The sequence below is a fragment of the Pecten maximus genome, chromosome 15 (genome assembly GCF_902652985.1).
Source record: "Pecten maximus chromosome 15, xPecMax1.1, whole genome shotgun sequence".
Taxonomy (NCBI): Eukaryota; Metazoa; Mollusca; class Bivalvia; order Pectinida; family Pectinidae; genus Pecten; species Pecten maximus.
This window is the reverse complement of record NC_047029.1, coordinates 1,337,688-1,354,573: the sequence shown is the minus strand read 5'-3', so window position 1 is coordinate 1,354,573 and position 16,886 is coordinate 1,337,688. Positions and strand designations below refer to the sequence as shown.

The 16,886-nt window shown below is 35.4% G+C and overlaps 1 protein-coding gene across 1 annotated transcript; it reads left to right on the top strand.

The window, feature by feature from the left end:
• The first annotated feature begins 222 nt into the window (after positions 1-222).
• Positions 223-13,153, top strand: LOC117344075. Its single transcript, XM_033906726.1, has 4 exons — positions 223-442; positions 1,592-1,725; positions 2,400-2,512; positions 13,079-13,153. Exons 1-4 carry the CDS (start codon positions 255-257, stop codon positions 13,151-13,153), a joined length of 510 nt encoding a protein of 169 aa, XP_033762617.1. The 5' UTR covers positions 223-254.
• The last annotated feature ends 3,733 nt before the right edge of the window (positions 13,154-16,886 follow it).

Genomic DNA, 16,886 nt, shown 5'->3' with positions numbered 1-16,886 from the left:
AAGGGAAATAATTATGTTGACCTTATATACTTGTACCTAACGTAACACCCCTTAAACCCGGAAGTCAAATATGTTATTTGGCTTTTTGCAATTCAGATCGGGAAAACCCACAATGAAACAAAAAAAGCCAGTGCGTTGTAGTAGTCGGACTATATTTTTGAAGTGACATTGTATACAACAATCTACACACGATTCAGAAGAAAAACACTGTTCATTGTGTTAACGAATAAAGGAACGCAAACAACAAACAAAACATGGCTACCCAGACGATGGAACTTGCTGGTTTGCCGCCGTACACGGCGATGCTGTGGTCACAATTCACGGCGTGCCCGCCACTCCTGTACAACCTGTTCGAGTCGACAGTCCGGCCGGGGGGTGGTGTGTCTCACCATTCCGACAAGGTGTTCGACATGTCCGGATCTCCGATCAGTCGCAAACTTAGGTTGGTGTCTTGCTGTTGTGGTCATTAATTCCTCTCGATATCCATGTTCTGGCGTATCGTTATACGTGTGCACCGCCATTTCTTTATGATTTTGATATCATTTGATATGTCTATCTCTTTTCGCATTGCAAATGTCATGAAATGAGTTTAACAAAAAAAGTAAGTTTTTAACATTTTTGTTGGGTAATTATTTAATTTTTATTTGTTAAAGTTTCTTTGGTCAACAGTTAATAACAGAAAATACCTGGGACAATAAGCCAATAGACCCATCATGATCATTTATGCTTAAAGAACAACAATTGAAATAATCCTGATAGTAATCTATTATATCTATATATATTGTATATATGAGTCTACATATGAGTGCCCTGCCCGTGGGTGGTACTGACATCTCGTTCTCAAGGCAAACATGCTACCAGACCAGCATATGCTAAAAGGGGAATTCTCGCTAGGTGGAGCTAGTTATATAAGGTGCCCTATACAACTCAACGCAGCTACTATATCCTCTCAACCACCAACATATTTCACTTGGAGTGCACGTGGTCAACGGCACCAAATCTGTAATCGGAAGCTAGAGTGAAGGAGTAATAACAAAAATCCTGCCCATGGCGGGCTTCCAACTAGCGACCTCTCACAATCACGGCAAACAGCATTCCACTGGGCTAAAGGGGAATTCCTGCTGCTAGCTTGAGTTAGCAAGGTCCACGTTCACATTTACGTATAATATGTGTTATAATGTAACTTTAGACTCCTGTGGTACCATGCTACTTGGGGTAGTATCAATATCATTTGTAGATCCGTATTAGTATTTTTCAAAATAAAATTTTGGACAGCAGAAAATAGTTCTTTATTTTCATTGTTGAGGACTACTTCATGAGTACAGATATCACATTGTATCTATATATAGTAACATCATGTCTGACCGACCTATACATCTATTTAACATTGATATCTGGTTTTGTAAAAGCTGATGTTTCAATTTGTTGTCTTCAATGTACAGGACCACAAAAGGGGAGATAATAATAATTCCTTAAAAAATATACACATTCATAAATTGTGTACAATTAATAAAAATATTCAGCAATTAACAAATGATCAAAGATGAAAGTCATTAAAAATGTGTTTTGATAAATTGCATTTGAATTGCAGTAAGCTGAAGGTAAAAAACATCGAAGAACTACATCGTCTGACAAACGACCTCCTCAATATGCCAATCTTGTTCCATGTTAAGGTGGAACATGCTCATAAGGAGTATTGCAGCAATGTTCTTTACATAGCGAAAAGTAAGTTTTAATGAGATAATTGTCACAAACCACACCAAGTGTCAACTTCCTGTCACACATTACATGCTTTGTAAAAGCAACGAAATACTGTTAATGGCAATTTAGTATTTCAATACGTACCATTTGAACATTTGGATATCGCTATTTCTTGAGAAATACTGGACGAATCTTTCTTGAACTTCTTATGCAGGTTTCCCTTGGTGGTCTGTAGTTGTTCCCATTTGAGTTTGAGTGATATGGAAAACAAAATGTCTTATACATGTAGGTGGCCATTTTTGATTTTGACAGTTGAAGTTAAATATCGATATTTCTTGGGAAGTACTGGAAGGGTATTTCTCAAACTTCCTCTTTGTCACTAGTTGTGTCCTCTGACTTTTAAGTCAGATCTGGAAATCACAATGATGGATAGGTAGCCATCATCGATTTCAGCTGAAATTTGTTATCTATATATCTCAGAAAGTTCTTCTTACATCTTTTTAAGTAGCGAAAAAAGTCTTTCATAGTACCAAAGATGGGATCTCTTGTTTTTAATTTTTTTTTTTCAAGTTGCATTATGAGTCTATTTATAAAGTTACTATGAAATGTGTCTAGTTTTGGATTCCTACAGATGTATCTTGATTATGAGTCTATTTCTATGCTAACTGTGAAATGTGTCTGGTTTTGGATTCCTACAGATGAGTTTGCTGTGTTAGTTAACACGAGGCACCCTAGAATTAAGGAACTGATAACCAACAAACTTACCCAGGCCATGCAATATATGCAGGAAGGAAAGAACTTTTGTCTGAAGGTAGGATGAAAATCATTTATTATTTCTGTCAGATGTATTAAATTATGAATGTACTGGTTTATTAATTGAAATAATGAATAGCATATTTAATTTAACACCAACATATATTTCGCTGTAATTAAATAATTAAATAAGTATTTATATAATAATCCGAATTTGTATGTTAATAACCGAGTGAATTAACCGTAGCGACTACACAACAACTGTTCTGAATACGTATTGAAAAAACTAGATAATCTGACCACACGGGAACATTGTACGATGCTAATTACTTGCCGAAATATACGCAATTTAATTCCAATAAAAACCGCCTGGCAGCTTCAGGTCGCCATCTTTGTTCAAATCAAAAATTAGATTCCCCAATATAGGGGCCTATATTCGCGGAAAATGAATTTGATGACGTAACCGGAAGCGCATGGTTTCAGAACGTGACCCGGAAGAAATGTTGGTCTGCAAACGACAGAAACTTGACGATAATAAAAACAGAAGATTATCGAATATCACTGATTTTTTCCGTATTTGTTGAGACACCAATGTACTAGAATACAACGAAAGGTAACACTTATTTAATTCATAGCCATCGTATCAAATAAAACGAAGTCATTGCGAAATAGCAGTGTCTGCTTGCTGAGCTAGTAGACCTTTCGTTTTACATTTTACGCACATGGTCATTTAAATACTTCATCTAATGATCTTCACAACCATTGTCCAAAACCTGGCACGTCCTTAAATGACCCTGGCTGTTAACAGTTTTACTGGATATGAGTTACAGGATAAACAGACACTTGTATCAAGTGTGTCGCATCTTATAACAGGAGAAAGAGAAAAGTAAGTAGCGAGACCAGGGTTCGAACCCAGGACCCTCCTAATTCTAGACAGACACTCTACCACTGAGCTACCTGGTCGCCGATGATCAACCCAGTCCAGTTCCGCAACATTCCTCCCTCCTTTTATCAAATCTTCACCCGCAAAGACAACCGGTTCGGATATCCCGTTGCTTTAGCATCCGCCCAAAGGATTTGCAAGCTCGCTAAATATGTAACACGAGAAAGATAGTAGCCAGACAGGGATTCGAACACGAAACCCTGCAAACTCTAGACTTACACTTTACCACTGAGCTACCTGGTCACTGGTGCACTAATACATGTTTCAGGAGTCTGCGGTATGTTCGTGTTTGTCTCCTTGTGGTATATATTACCGGTAATGTGGAAAACTTTAAAAAAATTAAGATTGTTCCAGCACTGGCACACCACACCACACCACACCACACCACACCACAGTAAGACAGCCTGACCATGGGCAATTTGTTTGTTAAGCAAATAACTGCTGTATTATGATATGCATAAGAAATGAAAAAAATAAATGTACACTATAATTGGTATATTCAGTATGAAGAAGTACATACAGGCTTCACATTTATCAAAACAAAAATTAATAAATTGGTTCCGGATTTTAAATATCCGGATTTTCCGAACGTGTGTTTACACAGGAAATTTAGTTTTGCCTACAGCGAAAAATGGAAGCCCACAGGAAAGGTAAGATAGCGGAAAAACTTAATTTACAACATATGTTCAAACAAGATTAATTCTGTCTTTGGGATAGAGATGTTTAATTTTAAATAGGTTTCAGAAAAAAAATTGTGTAGAGAATTGCGCCATTTTGGGTCAAATATCATAATATTTTGCAATTTTTGAGAATTTTTTAAGCTGTTACCATGGTATTCACAGCTCTAAAACTCACAGAAAATATCAGTTTACTTATCCTTCAGAGCTCTATTAAAATTGCAAATGTTGTACAGATTTCAAATATATATACTTTATTAGAGGTTATATGTAAGGTTAACTGGCAATGTTTACATGTCTAAAACATGTGCCATATTTTTCAGAATTTGGCATTTTTACTGTACACTGCTACCTATGTCTTTCCCTTGGTTGTCATTTAGATTAAGAAGATATTTATCAATTTAATCTCTTTTATTTGATCATATAAAAACAGAGAATATTTCCCCAAATATTAAGTGTAATCGCTTTACACATACCTTATATTACTGACCAGGATTGAATGTTTAAACGGGAATGGACTACACATTCTTATCAGATATTTGCATTACCAAAAACACTGAATTTTTTGGGAAAAAAAGCATGCAAGATTTTTTTTAAGAGTCAGTCGGGTTAGTAGAGACAAAGTTTTTACTGTATTTGGCATATTAGAAGTCTAGCTGAAGTCATGAAAATGTGAAATTAAAAAAAAAACTTTGGTTATTGAAGATCAGAGAAATGTCAACAACAAATTTAAAAAGAATGGAATTGGGTTTTTCTTAGTCAGTTCTAATGGCCTGTGTAAACACGTTATGAAGATGTAGAATTAAGTTCATTTTACACAATTACCAGCTTCGATTGTCTATCTTTTTAAATTATGTTAATCTGTGTATAGTTTTTTTTTTGTTATTTTTTTGGGGGGGGGGGGGTTTGTTTTGTTTTTGTTTTATAAATCCTTGCGACGACTTTTTAAGTCATGTAGATATATAAAAAAAATATCATTCTTGACAACTTGACTACAGTATTACTGAATTTAGCTTTCAAAATCCATTGTGCTCCACATCATATTGTTTGTTGACATGTTTCTGTGACATTTTCACAATTATTACATTACTTTATTAGAACACTGTGTTATATATTTCTTGAATCCACTCGAACATAGAAATATTTCCTTCATTTCCCAAATCTGTAATTGAAATTTGCAGTAATAAGAAATATTTTTTAAACATTCATATTAACATATTTGGTGTATCAATCCAAATATACTTGTTGACATATACTGCATTACTTTTGGTCTGATTTCAATACACAGGATGTCAGATTTTATCAATCAATAGATCTGGCAACCTCACCTTCTAACACGTCAAAAACCTTTGATGAGACTAATTAATGAGTATTCAGAGTTTCCTCTTGCCCTACCACCGGAAGTTAGACACTGACAAGCTCTCATACAGTTGTCGACTTTGGTTTAGGAACACATTCTCAAATGACAGATGATCATATTCTAAATTAAGGGTTGGATTTTCACTAACTTGAAGAGTTGTGCCCCTTTGTTTTCTTTCCTATACATCTTATTCTAGCAGATTGCCATTCATATTTGTTTCCAATTGTTCTACACCTCATTATATACATCTGATGATATTTGAAAGTGGGTGAAACATGGAATAGGTAATTGTATTGAGTCACATTGACTTCATTTCTCCAATTCATCCAGTTCAAGAAATCTGGAAGTTACAAAAAGGTGAAACTTTACAAATCCATTTTAGTTTCCATGTAGGTAAGATTTTAACATTTTATTGTTATGGTTGTTTTACTTTCCATTGTTGGGGGCAGAGGACATATTCATATAAATCAGATATATCTCCTATATAACAAGGTTTACACTTGCTTATTTGTATACTTAAAAGTAGTTTCCTTTCTTTTGATACTATCTCTGTGGTTATAGTCTCTCACATGAGTCTTTACACTTCCTTCTATTAGATATCTTCAAATGTTTCTTCTCATTTCTTTGTTTCCAGTTTCCTTTTGGTTAAAAAATTGTCATATTAATTAGTGGCTTTTGAGAATTGGTTGATTTTCAAAATTTGCTTTTTGTTTTGCAATACACATCAATATTTTGCATGTCTCTGTAACATATATATAGAAATGCTCTGCTTCTTCCTTTTTAACAATAATTTTAATAAAATCTTTGGTTTGGTTAAGACATTTTGAATTGGCGGATCTGTCAGATCAGCACATATTCAGCACAGTAGTCCAAGATAACATTCTGGTTCAATTGTTTTTCTTCTGTATGGCTACATATGTAACTGGATGATCTTTTCAAACTTGGTCTTGGGCATTATTTGGCTGGTCTGATTGTTGTTTAAGAATCTTGAGGCACTATGCTGGCTCCCAAGGAGGAGGGGTGGGACACAAAAGGACAATTCAACAATTCAAATGCACATGCATTATGTAGTGATGGTCCCAAATCTTGAATGCTACTATAGGTTTGTTTTAATGAATGACCTTTACCTTCATTAAAGACCACTGGAGCCAGACGTGCAAAAAACCTTGAAAATCTTCAACTGAATAACCTTGAGGCCAAGATACCTGGTATTGGGCCTGTAGTATGCTGATGAAGTGATACAAAATTCAAGGTCACAGCCGTCAAAAATGTTTAAATGTTTAAACCCTTTTCTTCTCAATATCAAAAAGAGGTCCAGAGAAGGAGGTGATCTGGCCTCTTATTTGGTTGCTGCACAATGCCTTAAGTACTCTTTCATACTCGGATGTCAAAGGTCAATGTCACTATTTCTGTCAAATGAAAACCAGTTGCTTGGAATACTACATGTAGCTTAAGATTTGAAAGACAAATGTTAAAGATAATGTGACTATAGATAGAAAAATACTGCACATATCAATGAAAGACTATGCTTTCCCTACATGAAAAAGTATTAGAACCCAATGCTACTGGTCACACAATACTTCTTTTACACTGTATTCTTTACATAACGGCAACATTTTAAATACTTTAATATATAAATACTTATTATCGGTTAGCTTGTAATTAAATAAGTATTTATATAATAATCCGAATTTTTATGTTAATAACCGTAGCGACTAAACAACAACTGTTCTGAATACATAATGACAAAATTAGATGATCTGACCACACGGGGACATTGTACGATGTTTACTTGCCGAAATATACGCATTTTAATTCCAATCCAAACCGCCTCACAGCTTCAGGTCGCCATCTTTGCTCAAATCAAAGCATCTGTGCGTTTGAAAGAGTCAGTACTGCAAAGCTTCTAAACGATCTTGTGATGCAAATTTTAAGATTATAATAGAAACGAAATATGGATTTTAAAATAATTTGATTTCAATTACTTATGCTTTAGGTTAGCAAATCGTAGCATTTGTTTACAGTGAAAATTTAATGTTGCACTAAATACTGATCAAAATATTTTTATTTGACATTTTTTATTTCTTTCACTTCATTTCATTTTGAGTGATTATTTAGATTTCCCAATAAATTCGCGGGAAATTAATTTGATGATGTAACCGGAAGCCGACATGCTATTAGAACGTGACCCGGAAAACATGCATGACGATAATAAAAACAGAAGATCATTGAACGTTATACCGGCTTATTTTCTCATTTTTTGAGATACCAATGTGCTAAAATACAACGGAAGGTAACACTGATTTTGTTTATTGCTATCGTATCAAGTAAAATGAACAGTTATTGCGAAAATAGCAGTTTGGCTAGACGGTAGGCCTACTTTCGTTTTACAGTTTACAGATATGATCATATAAATAATTCATCTTCTCAACCATATTAATCTAGATCTAATTACTTATTTGTACTTCTCATGTACAGCGCATCTTTGTTTACAATTGACCTTATGACTGGTCTGCAGGTCTGATCTGACTACCCTCAGCTGACCCTGACCACAGGGTCACGTTACTACGATTCCTTTGTAGAAACGGCAGATTCCTCTGTATTACTACAATTTTCTATCTTCTGGCAGAGACGTGTATATGATATACACGTGACGTCTCTGCTTCTGGGACGTTGTGACTCCACCTCCCTGTATTGACTTCATACTTATGTTTACCCACAGGGACATGAGAATTAGTTACAGTCTACATGTATTTTGAGACGTTTTTTTTGGGGGGGGGGGGGGGGGGGGGGGGGGGGGGGGGATTAAAATTTGCCAAAAATGACATCCCCGGTGGTCATATATACGAGAACTCGAAGCTTAAAGGCGACAAACCCTTTGACTCGAGCTCATACAAAAGTAACATGTCTTTGTACTCTATGACTCATAACCTGTCACAGTTTTACTGGATATGAGTTACAGGGTAAACAGACATACATGTACATGTATCAAGTGTGTCACATGTTATGTTATAACAGGGGAAAAGGAAAAGTAAGTAGCAATTAGAGCAGGGTTCGAACACGAGACCCTGCAAACTCTAGACTTACACTTTACCACTCAGCTACCTGGTCACTGGTGCACTTAATACATGTTTCAGGAGTCTGCAGTATGTTTGTGTTTGTCTCCTTGTGGTATATATTACCAGTAATGTGGAAAACTTTAAAAAATAATTGAGATTGTTCCATCACTGGCAACCTATGTCTTTCCCTTGGTTGTCATTTAGATGAAGAAGATATTTATCAATTTAATCTCTTTCATTTGATCATATAAAAACAGAGGATATTTCCCCAAATATTAAGTGTAATCGCTTTACGCATACCTTGTATTACTGACCAGGATTGATGTTTAAACAGGAATGGACTACACATTCTTATAAAATATTTGCATTACCAAAAACACTGAATTTTTGGGGAAAAAAAGCATGCAAGATTTTTTTTTAGAGTCAGACGGGTTAGTAGAGACAAAGTTTTTACTGTATTTGGTATATTAGCTGAAGTCATGAAAATGTGAAATTAAAAAAAAATCAACTTTGGTTATTGATCAGAGAACTGTCAACAACAAATTTAAAAAGAATGGAATTTGGTTTTTCTCAGTCAGTTCTGATGGCCCATGTAAACACATTATGAAGATATAGAATTAAGTTCATTTTACACAATTACCAGCTTCGATTGTCTATCTTTTTAAATTATGTTCCTCTGTGTATAGTTTTTTTTGTTTTTGTTATTTTTTTGCAGGGTTTTGTTTTGTTTTTATACGCCCGGTGAAAGACGGGACGTATTATGTTATTGTTTTATAAATCCTTGCAGAGATTTTTTAAGTCAAGTATATAAAAGAATATGATTCTTGACAACTTGCATTGACTACAGTAAGAATTTAGCTTTCAAAATCCATTGCGCTCCACATTATATTGTTTGTTGACATGTTTCTGTGACATTTTCACAATTATTACATTACTTTTTGAATACTGTGTTATATATTATTTCTTGAATCCACTCGAACATAGAAATATTTCCTTCATTTCCTCAATCTGTAATTGAAATAATTGTAGAATATACATGTATGTGTTTGCAGTAATAAGAAATATTTTTCAAACATTCATATTAACCTATTTGGTGTGTATCAATACAAAAATACTTGTTGACATGATACTGCATTACTTTTGGTCTGATTTAAATACACAGGATGTCAGATTTTATTAATCAATAGATCTGGCAACCTCACCTTCTAACACGTCAAAGACCTTTAGCTTTGATGAGACTAATAAATGAGTATTCAGAGTTTCCTCTTGCCCTACCACCGGAAGTTAGACACTGACAAGCTCTCATACAGTTGTTGACTTTGGTTTAGGAACACATTCTCAAATGACAGATGATCATATTCTAAATTAAGGGTTGGATTTTCACTAATTTGAAGAGTTGCGCCCCTTTGTTTTCTTTCCTATACATCTTATTCTAGCAGATTGCCATTCATATTTGTTTCCAATTGTTCTACACCTCATATACATCTGATGATATTTGAAAGTGGGTGAAAATGGAATAGAATATTGAATATTGTATTGAGTCACATTGACTTCATTTCTCCAATTCATCCAGATCAAGAGATCTAGAAGGTACAAAAAGGTGAAACTTTACAAATCCATTTTAGTTTCCATGTAGGTAAGATTTTAACATTTTATTATTATGGTTCTTTTACATTCAATTGTTGGGGAGAGAGGACATATTCATCAGATATATATATCCTATATAACAAGGTTTACACTTGCTTATTTGTATACTTAAAATTAGTTTCCTTTCTTTTGATAATATCTCTGTGGTTATAGTCTCTCACATGAGTCTTTACACTTCCTTCTATTAAATATCTTCAAAAGTTTCATCTCATTTATTTGTTTCCAGTTTCTTTTTGGTTAAACAATTGACATATTTAGTGGCTTTTGATTTTCAAAATTTGCTTTTTGTTTTTCAATACATCTACATCAATATTTTGCATGTCTCTGTAACATACAATGTATATATATATAGAAATGCTCTGCTTCTTCCTTTTTAACAATAATTTTAATAAAATCTTTTGTTTGGTTAAGACATCTTGAATTGACGGATCTGTCAGATCAGCACATATTCAGCACAGTAGTCCAAGATAACATTCTGGTTCAATTGTTTTTCTTCTGTATGGCTTACTTGATGATCTTTTCAAACTTGGTCTTGGGCATTATTTGGCTGGTCTGATTGTTGTTTAAGAATCTTGAGGCACTATGCTGACTCCCAAAGAGGAGGAATGGGACACAAAGGACAATTCAACAATTCAAATGCACATGCATTCTGTAGTGATTGTACCAAATTTTGAATGCTGCTATAGGTTTGTTTTAATGAATGGCATTTACCTTCATTAAAGACCACTGGAGCCAGACGTGCAAAAAACCTTGAAATCTTCAACTGAATAACCTTGAGGCCAAGATACCTGGTATTGGGCCTGTAGTATGCTGGTGAAGTGTTACAAAATTCAAGGTCACAGCCGTCAAATATGTTTAAATGTTTAAACCCTTTTTTCTCAATATCAAAAAGAGGTCCAGAGAAGAAGGTGATATGGCCTCTTATTTGGTTGCTGCACAATACCTTAAGTACTCTTTCATACTCGAATATCAAAGGTCAATGTCACTATAGTCTGTCAAATGAAAACCAGTTGCTTGGAATACGACATGTAGCTTCAGATTTGAAAGACAAATGTAAAAGATAATGTAACTAAAGATAGAAAAATACTGTACAGATCAATGAAAGACCATGCTTTCCCTACATGAAAAAGTATTAGACCTCAATGCTACTTACTGGTCACATAATACTTCTTTTATATATTTTTTACATGGATGGATAACGGCAACATTTTAAATACTTTAATATATAAATACTTATTATCGGTTAGCTTGTAATAATAATAATAATGGTCTTTATTTATACTTGATAACATGTTGAGCTTAAAGGCTCGTCTTACACATGATCAAGATAAGTAATAAAATATACAATATTTACAACAGCTGTTATGTGGTGAGTATAGGTGTGGTGTGTTGGGGGACCTTGTTATGTGGTGAGTATAGGTGTGGTGTGTGGGGCCCTGTTATGTGGTGAGTATAGGTGGTGTGTGGGGCCCTGTTATGGGGTGAGTGTAGGTGTGGTGTGTGGGGCCCTGTTAGGGGGTGAGTATAGGTTTGGTGTGTGTGGGGGGCTGTTATGTGGTGAGTATAGGTGTGGTGTGTGTGGGGACCTGTTATGTGGTGAGTATAGGTGGTGTGTGGGGCCCTGTTATGGGGTGAGTGTAGGTGTGGTGTGTGGGGCCCTGTTAGGGGGTGAGTATAGGTGTGGTGTGTGTGGGGGGCTGTTATGTGGTGAGTATAGGTGTGGTGTGTGTGGGGCCCTGTTATGTGGTGAGTATAGGTGGTGTGTGGGGGCCCTGTTATGTGGTGAGTATAGGTGTGGTGTGTGTGGGGCTCTGTTACTTGGTGAGTATAGGTGTGGTGTGTGTGGGGGGTCCTGTTATGTGGTGAGTATAGGTGTGGTGTGTGGGGCCCTGTTATGTGGTGAATATATGTGTGGTGTGTGGGGGACCTGTTATGTGGTGAGTATAGGTGTGGTGTGTGGGGCCCTGTTAGGGGGTGAGTATAGGTGTGGTGTGTGTGGGGGCCCTGATATGTGGTGAGTATATGTGTGGTGTGTGGGGGGCCCTGTTATGTGGTGAGTATAGGTGTGGTGTGTGGGGGGCCCTGTTACGTGGTGAGTATAGGTGTGGTGTGTGTGGGGGGTCCTGTTATGTGGTGAGTGTAGGTGGTGTGTGGGGGACCGTGTTATGTGGTGAGTATAGGTGTGGTGTGTGGGGGACCTGTTATGTGGTGAGTATAGGTGTGGTGTGTGTGTGGGCCCCTGTTATGCGGTGAGTATAGGTGTGGTGTGTGGGGGACCTGTTATGTGGTGAGTATAGGTGTGGTGTGTGGGGGACCTGTTATGTGGTGAGTATAGGTGTGGTGTGTGGGGGCCCTGTTATGTGGTGAGTATAGGTGTGGTGTGTGGGGTCCCTGTTATGTGGTGAGTATAGGTGTGGTGTGTGGGGCCCTGTTATGTGGTGAGTATAGATGTGGTGATGTACCGGAGGGAGGGGATGTTACATGGTGTGGCGGTGTGTGGGGCGCTCTTACGTGGTGAGTAATATATGTAGTGTGTGGGGGTGGGTGGGGGGGTGTGTGTTGGGGGGGTGGGGGGGGGGGGGGGGGGGGGGGGGGGGTGTTATGTTGTGAGTATATCCCTGGGTACCCATTAACAGTATGTATAGATGTGGACTATCGGTTAAATCTCATCAATATCATACCGTATTACCATATTGCTCCACTGCATGTATCAAACATTTCATGTGTTATGTACTTTTGTACAAACTTACAGAATCTAAACTATCTCAAATGAATCTACATCGGTACATGATCAAACAATAGAAATTACGTATATTTAATTATAAAAATTAGTTATCAATACTGACACAACATATCAAATATGATGGATTTAACAGTTGCACATTGTAGAATATCACTGTCACAAAAATAACTTAAAATTAATTGATTGTTTTTGTAGACTCACAGGAAAATGAAGTGCATTGATGAAGAACAAGAATTCAGTGACCTCCCAGTGACATTGCTGTGGCAGTGACCAGAACTGTCACCATTCAGAACCCAGCACCAACTCCCCAGCCCCCCACATTACCCAGCACACCTTCAAGGTCAGCGAACGCAAAAATATCCTCGACAAAGGCAGATGGCACAGACCCCTTATAACATGCAAGGTCACACCCATCAATGTCACCACCATCAAGGTCATCCCTGGGAGCTTACCCAACGGAGTATCCAGGGCCACCTCCGCATTATTCAGCTTGAGCCATGTGTGGAACGGTGACTGATCGAATCGTAAAAAATACCATGCATTTGATTAATTTACCTCAAAATGATATTTCAATGATGATATAGGCTGCTCACTTAGTGCTAAATATTAAGACTTTCATACTAGTGAAACATTTGGTTGTCAAGGCTTTCACACTAGCGAATAATTTGGTTGTCACGACTTTCACACTAGTGAATAATTTAATTCGGTTATCACGACTTTCACACTAGTGAATAATTTAATTCGGTTATCACGACTTTCACACTAGTGAATAATTTGGTTGTCAAGACTTTCACACTAGTGAATAATTTGGTTGTCAAGACTTTCACACAAGTAAGAATTTGGTTGTCATATCTTCCACACATGTAAGAATTTTGCTGTCAAGACAAGTACGAATTTGGTTGTCAAGACTTTCACACAAGTAATAATTTGGTTGTCACATGACTTTCACACTTGTAGTGTAATGAGTTTCTGTGACTTCTGCCCATGCATATATTCATGTTATTTAGTCCTTGACCTTGAACCAGGTGATAACCTTTATACACAATAGTATGTACTTTGTATTGTCCAAAGATGTTGCAAATAGGTGGAGGACATTTTAAATGTGCTTTCTGTGTCAAAACCTAGAGATCCGTTTTGCCGTTTGTATATATATATGAAACAAAACTCTGTTGATGCCAAGCCTGGAAATGTACTTGAAGTGTTTGTGTTCAATATTGAAGCAAAACGTGTTTAATACTGTCAAAAATTGATATTTTTTACTAACTTGTATTACTGGTTTACTTTATGCAATATAGGGTATACCCGGGTCTTGAATTCATTTTTAGTGAATCTAATTCACATTTGTAATGTACTTTTAAATCACCCCTTGTTGGAAATAAAATAGAGATGCTATTATGTTTTGCAAAAGCATTTTGTTGCAAAAGTTTGTTGCCTTCAATATAAAGTTAATAAAATATCTCTGAAATATACATATATTGTACTTATCTACACAGAGTATGTTTGCTTTTATTTTCAAATGAAATACTCAATATGATAGAATTATAAAATCTGGAATAATCTTGCACTGATGCCCAACAATTTATATCATTTTAGATATAAAATTTGTCGCAAAAATGAAAACCGTTAAACGTGTTTAATTATTCAGTTTAATATGTTTTTATATATAATGTTTTTACATCAGTACAGTAATTTGAATTTCAGTATTACAGCTGTAGACAATCTCGGATTGTATGGTAACTTAATCTGGTACAGGATTACAGTATTACAGCTGTAGACAATCTAAAAAAGGATTACAGTATTACAGCTACAGACACTCTAGGATTCTACTGTAACATAATCTGGTACAGTATTACAGTATTACAGCTATAGGCAATCTCGGATTGTATGGTAACTTAACCTGGTACAGTATTACAGGATTACAGCTGTAGGCAATCTTGGATTGTACTGTAACTTAATCTGGTACAGTATTACAGTATTACAGCTGTAGACAATCTTAGATTGTACTGTAACTTAATCTGGTACAGTATTACAGTATTACAGCTGTAGACAATCTTAGATTGTACTGTAACTTAATCTGGTACAGGATTACAGTATTACAGCTATAGGCAATCTCGGATTGTATGGTAACTTAACCTGGTACAGTATTACAGGATTACAGCTGTAGACAATCTTAGATTGTACTGTAACTTAATCTGGTACAGGATTACAGTATTACAGCTGTAGACAATCTCGGATTGTATGGTAACTTAACCTGGTACAGTATTACAGGATTACAGCTGTAGACAATCTTAGATTGTACTGTAACTTAATCTGGTACAGGATTACAGTATTACAGCTGTAGACAATCTCGGATTGTATGGTAACATATTCTGGTACTGGATTACAGTATTACAGCTGTAGGAAATCTTAGTTTGTACTTTAAGTTAATCTGGTACAATATAATTTTCAGATGTTTTTTATACTTTGTACATACATTTATTTGTTCTCTTTGTTTTTTTAGTTTGATGGTTGTGCATACTATTTTTATTAGCATTGTTTTTCGTTAACTGGTTGTAGTAGTATAGAAATTATTTTTTTGGTTCATAATCAATAGTGGTTCTAATTAATATGGCAATATATATATATACTATTTAGTGATAATTTCACTGATACCATGTTGTTGTTTTCTTGAAATATTATGAACTCATTGAAAAATAAAGAAAATAAGACAGTGTGATGAAAATAATAAAAAAAAACGGAAAGCAAACAAACGAAAAACACCCAAATATAAATGGTCTATCTGCAAGCAGCCGTGACTAAGGAAGGTAATCCTCATACAAGGATAGGACAACTTATAACATTACCTAATCTGAATAAAATACAAATCATCATCTTGCAACATTATAACGTAATTTATAATAATAATCTGTATTTGAATCAGATTAAACATTTCCTTGAACTGACCCAAAAAGATTGTAACTTTAAAACAAACTTATTTTTACAACTTCATTCTGAGGAATACAGGTTTGCTTGTGAAATCCTTGTATTGTGAATGCTATCAAGTTTTATAGCTAAACATGATTATTGTATAATTGATGAACAAGATTATTTCGAATTTCTGCACCATCTTATGAAAAAAACAGTACTTGAATTGTACAAAATGATTTTTTATGAATCAGACATATGTTGTATCTGCAAACAAAATTGAACAAATTTGTGAACAGCATGCATTTTGAGACAAACTGCCGGAAAATGTAAATCTGATTTTGATGAATATTTCCTCTTTAATATATACAGCTGGTTGGATTAATATGTAAGGTATAATATAGTAAGTTTTGTATTGATGTTCCATATATCTACGTACACATTATTCTCATATACATTATGGTACATTATCAATTCAAATTTTTATAACTTAACATGTTATCTATACTGCAAATCAAATTATTGTGGCCATGATTTAATAATCGTTAGATTCCCATTGAAATGCAGAACAATAACATAAAACATGGAATTGGTAATGTGGAACGAGAATTGGTAATGTGGAACGAGAATTGGTAATGTGAAACGAGAATTGGTAATGTGGAACGAGAATTGGTAACGTGGAACGAGAATTGGTAACGTGGAACGAGAATTGGTAATGTGGAACGAGAATCGGTAATGTGGAACGAGAATTGGTAAAGTGGATCGAGAATTAGTAATGTGGAACGAGAATTGGTAATGTCGAACAAGCACATCGTTGGCTGTAACTTTAGAACAGACTTTCATGGGACAGGAAGGAAAGAAGATTTTAAAATATTTCTGTTTAAACAAACATGTTGACATTTTTCTTCTCGTTTAAAATGTTTCTCCTACTTTGAAAAAAAAAATGTATATCAGAATTTTAGAATAAAATGTTTTGAAAAAGTGAGCATATTAAAGGTCTGACCAAACTATATTTATTTTACAACAAAGACGGGAAAAGTAATATTGAGGTGACAGCAGATGATTTTCATTTATTAAATGTGAATAGAGCATACATATG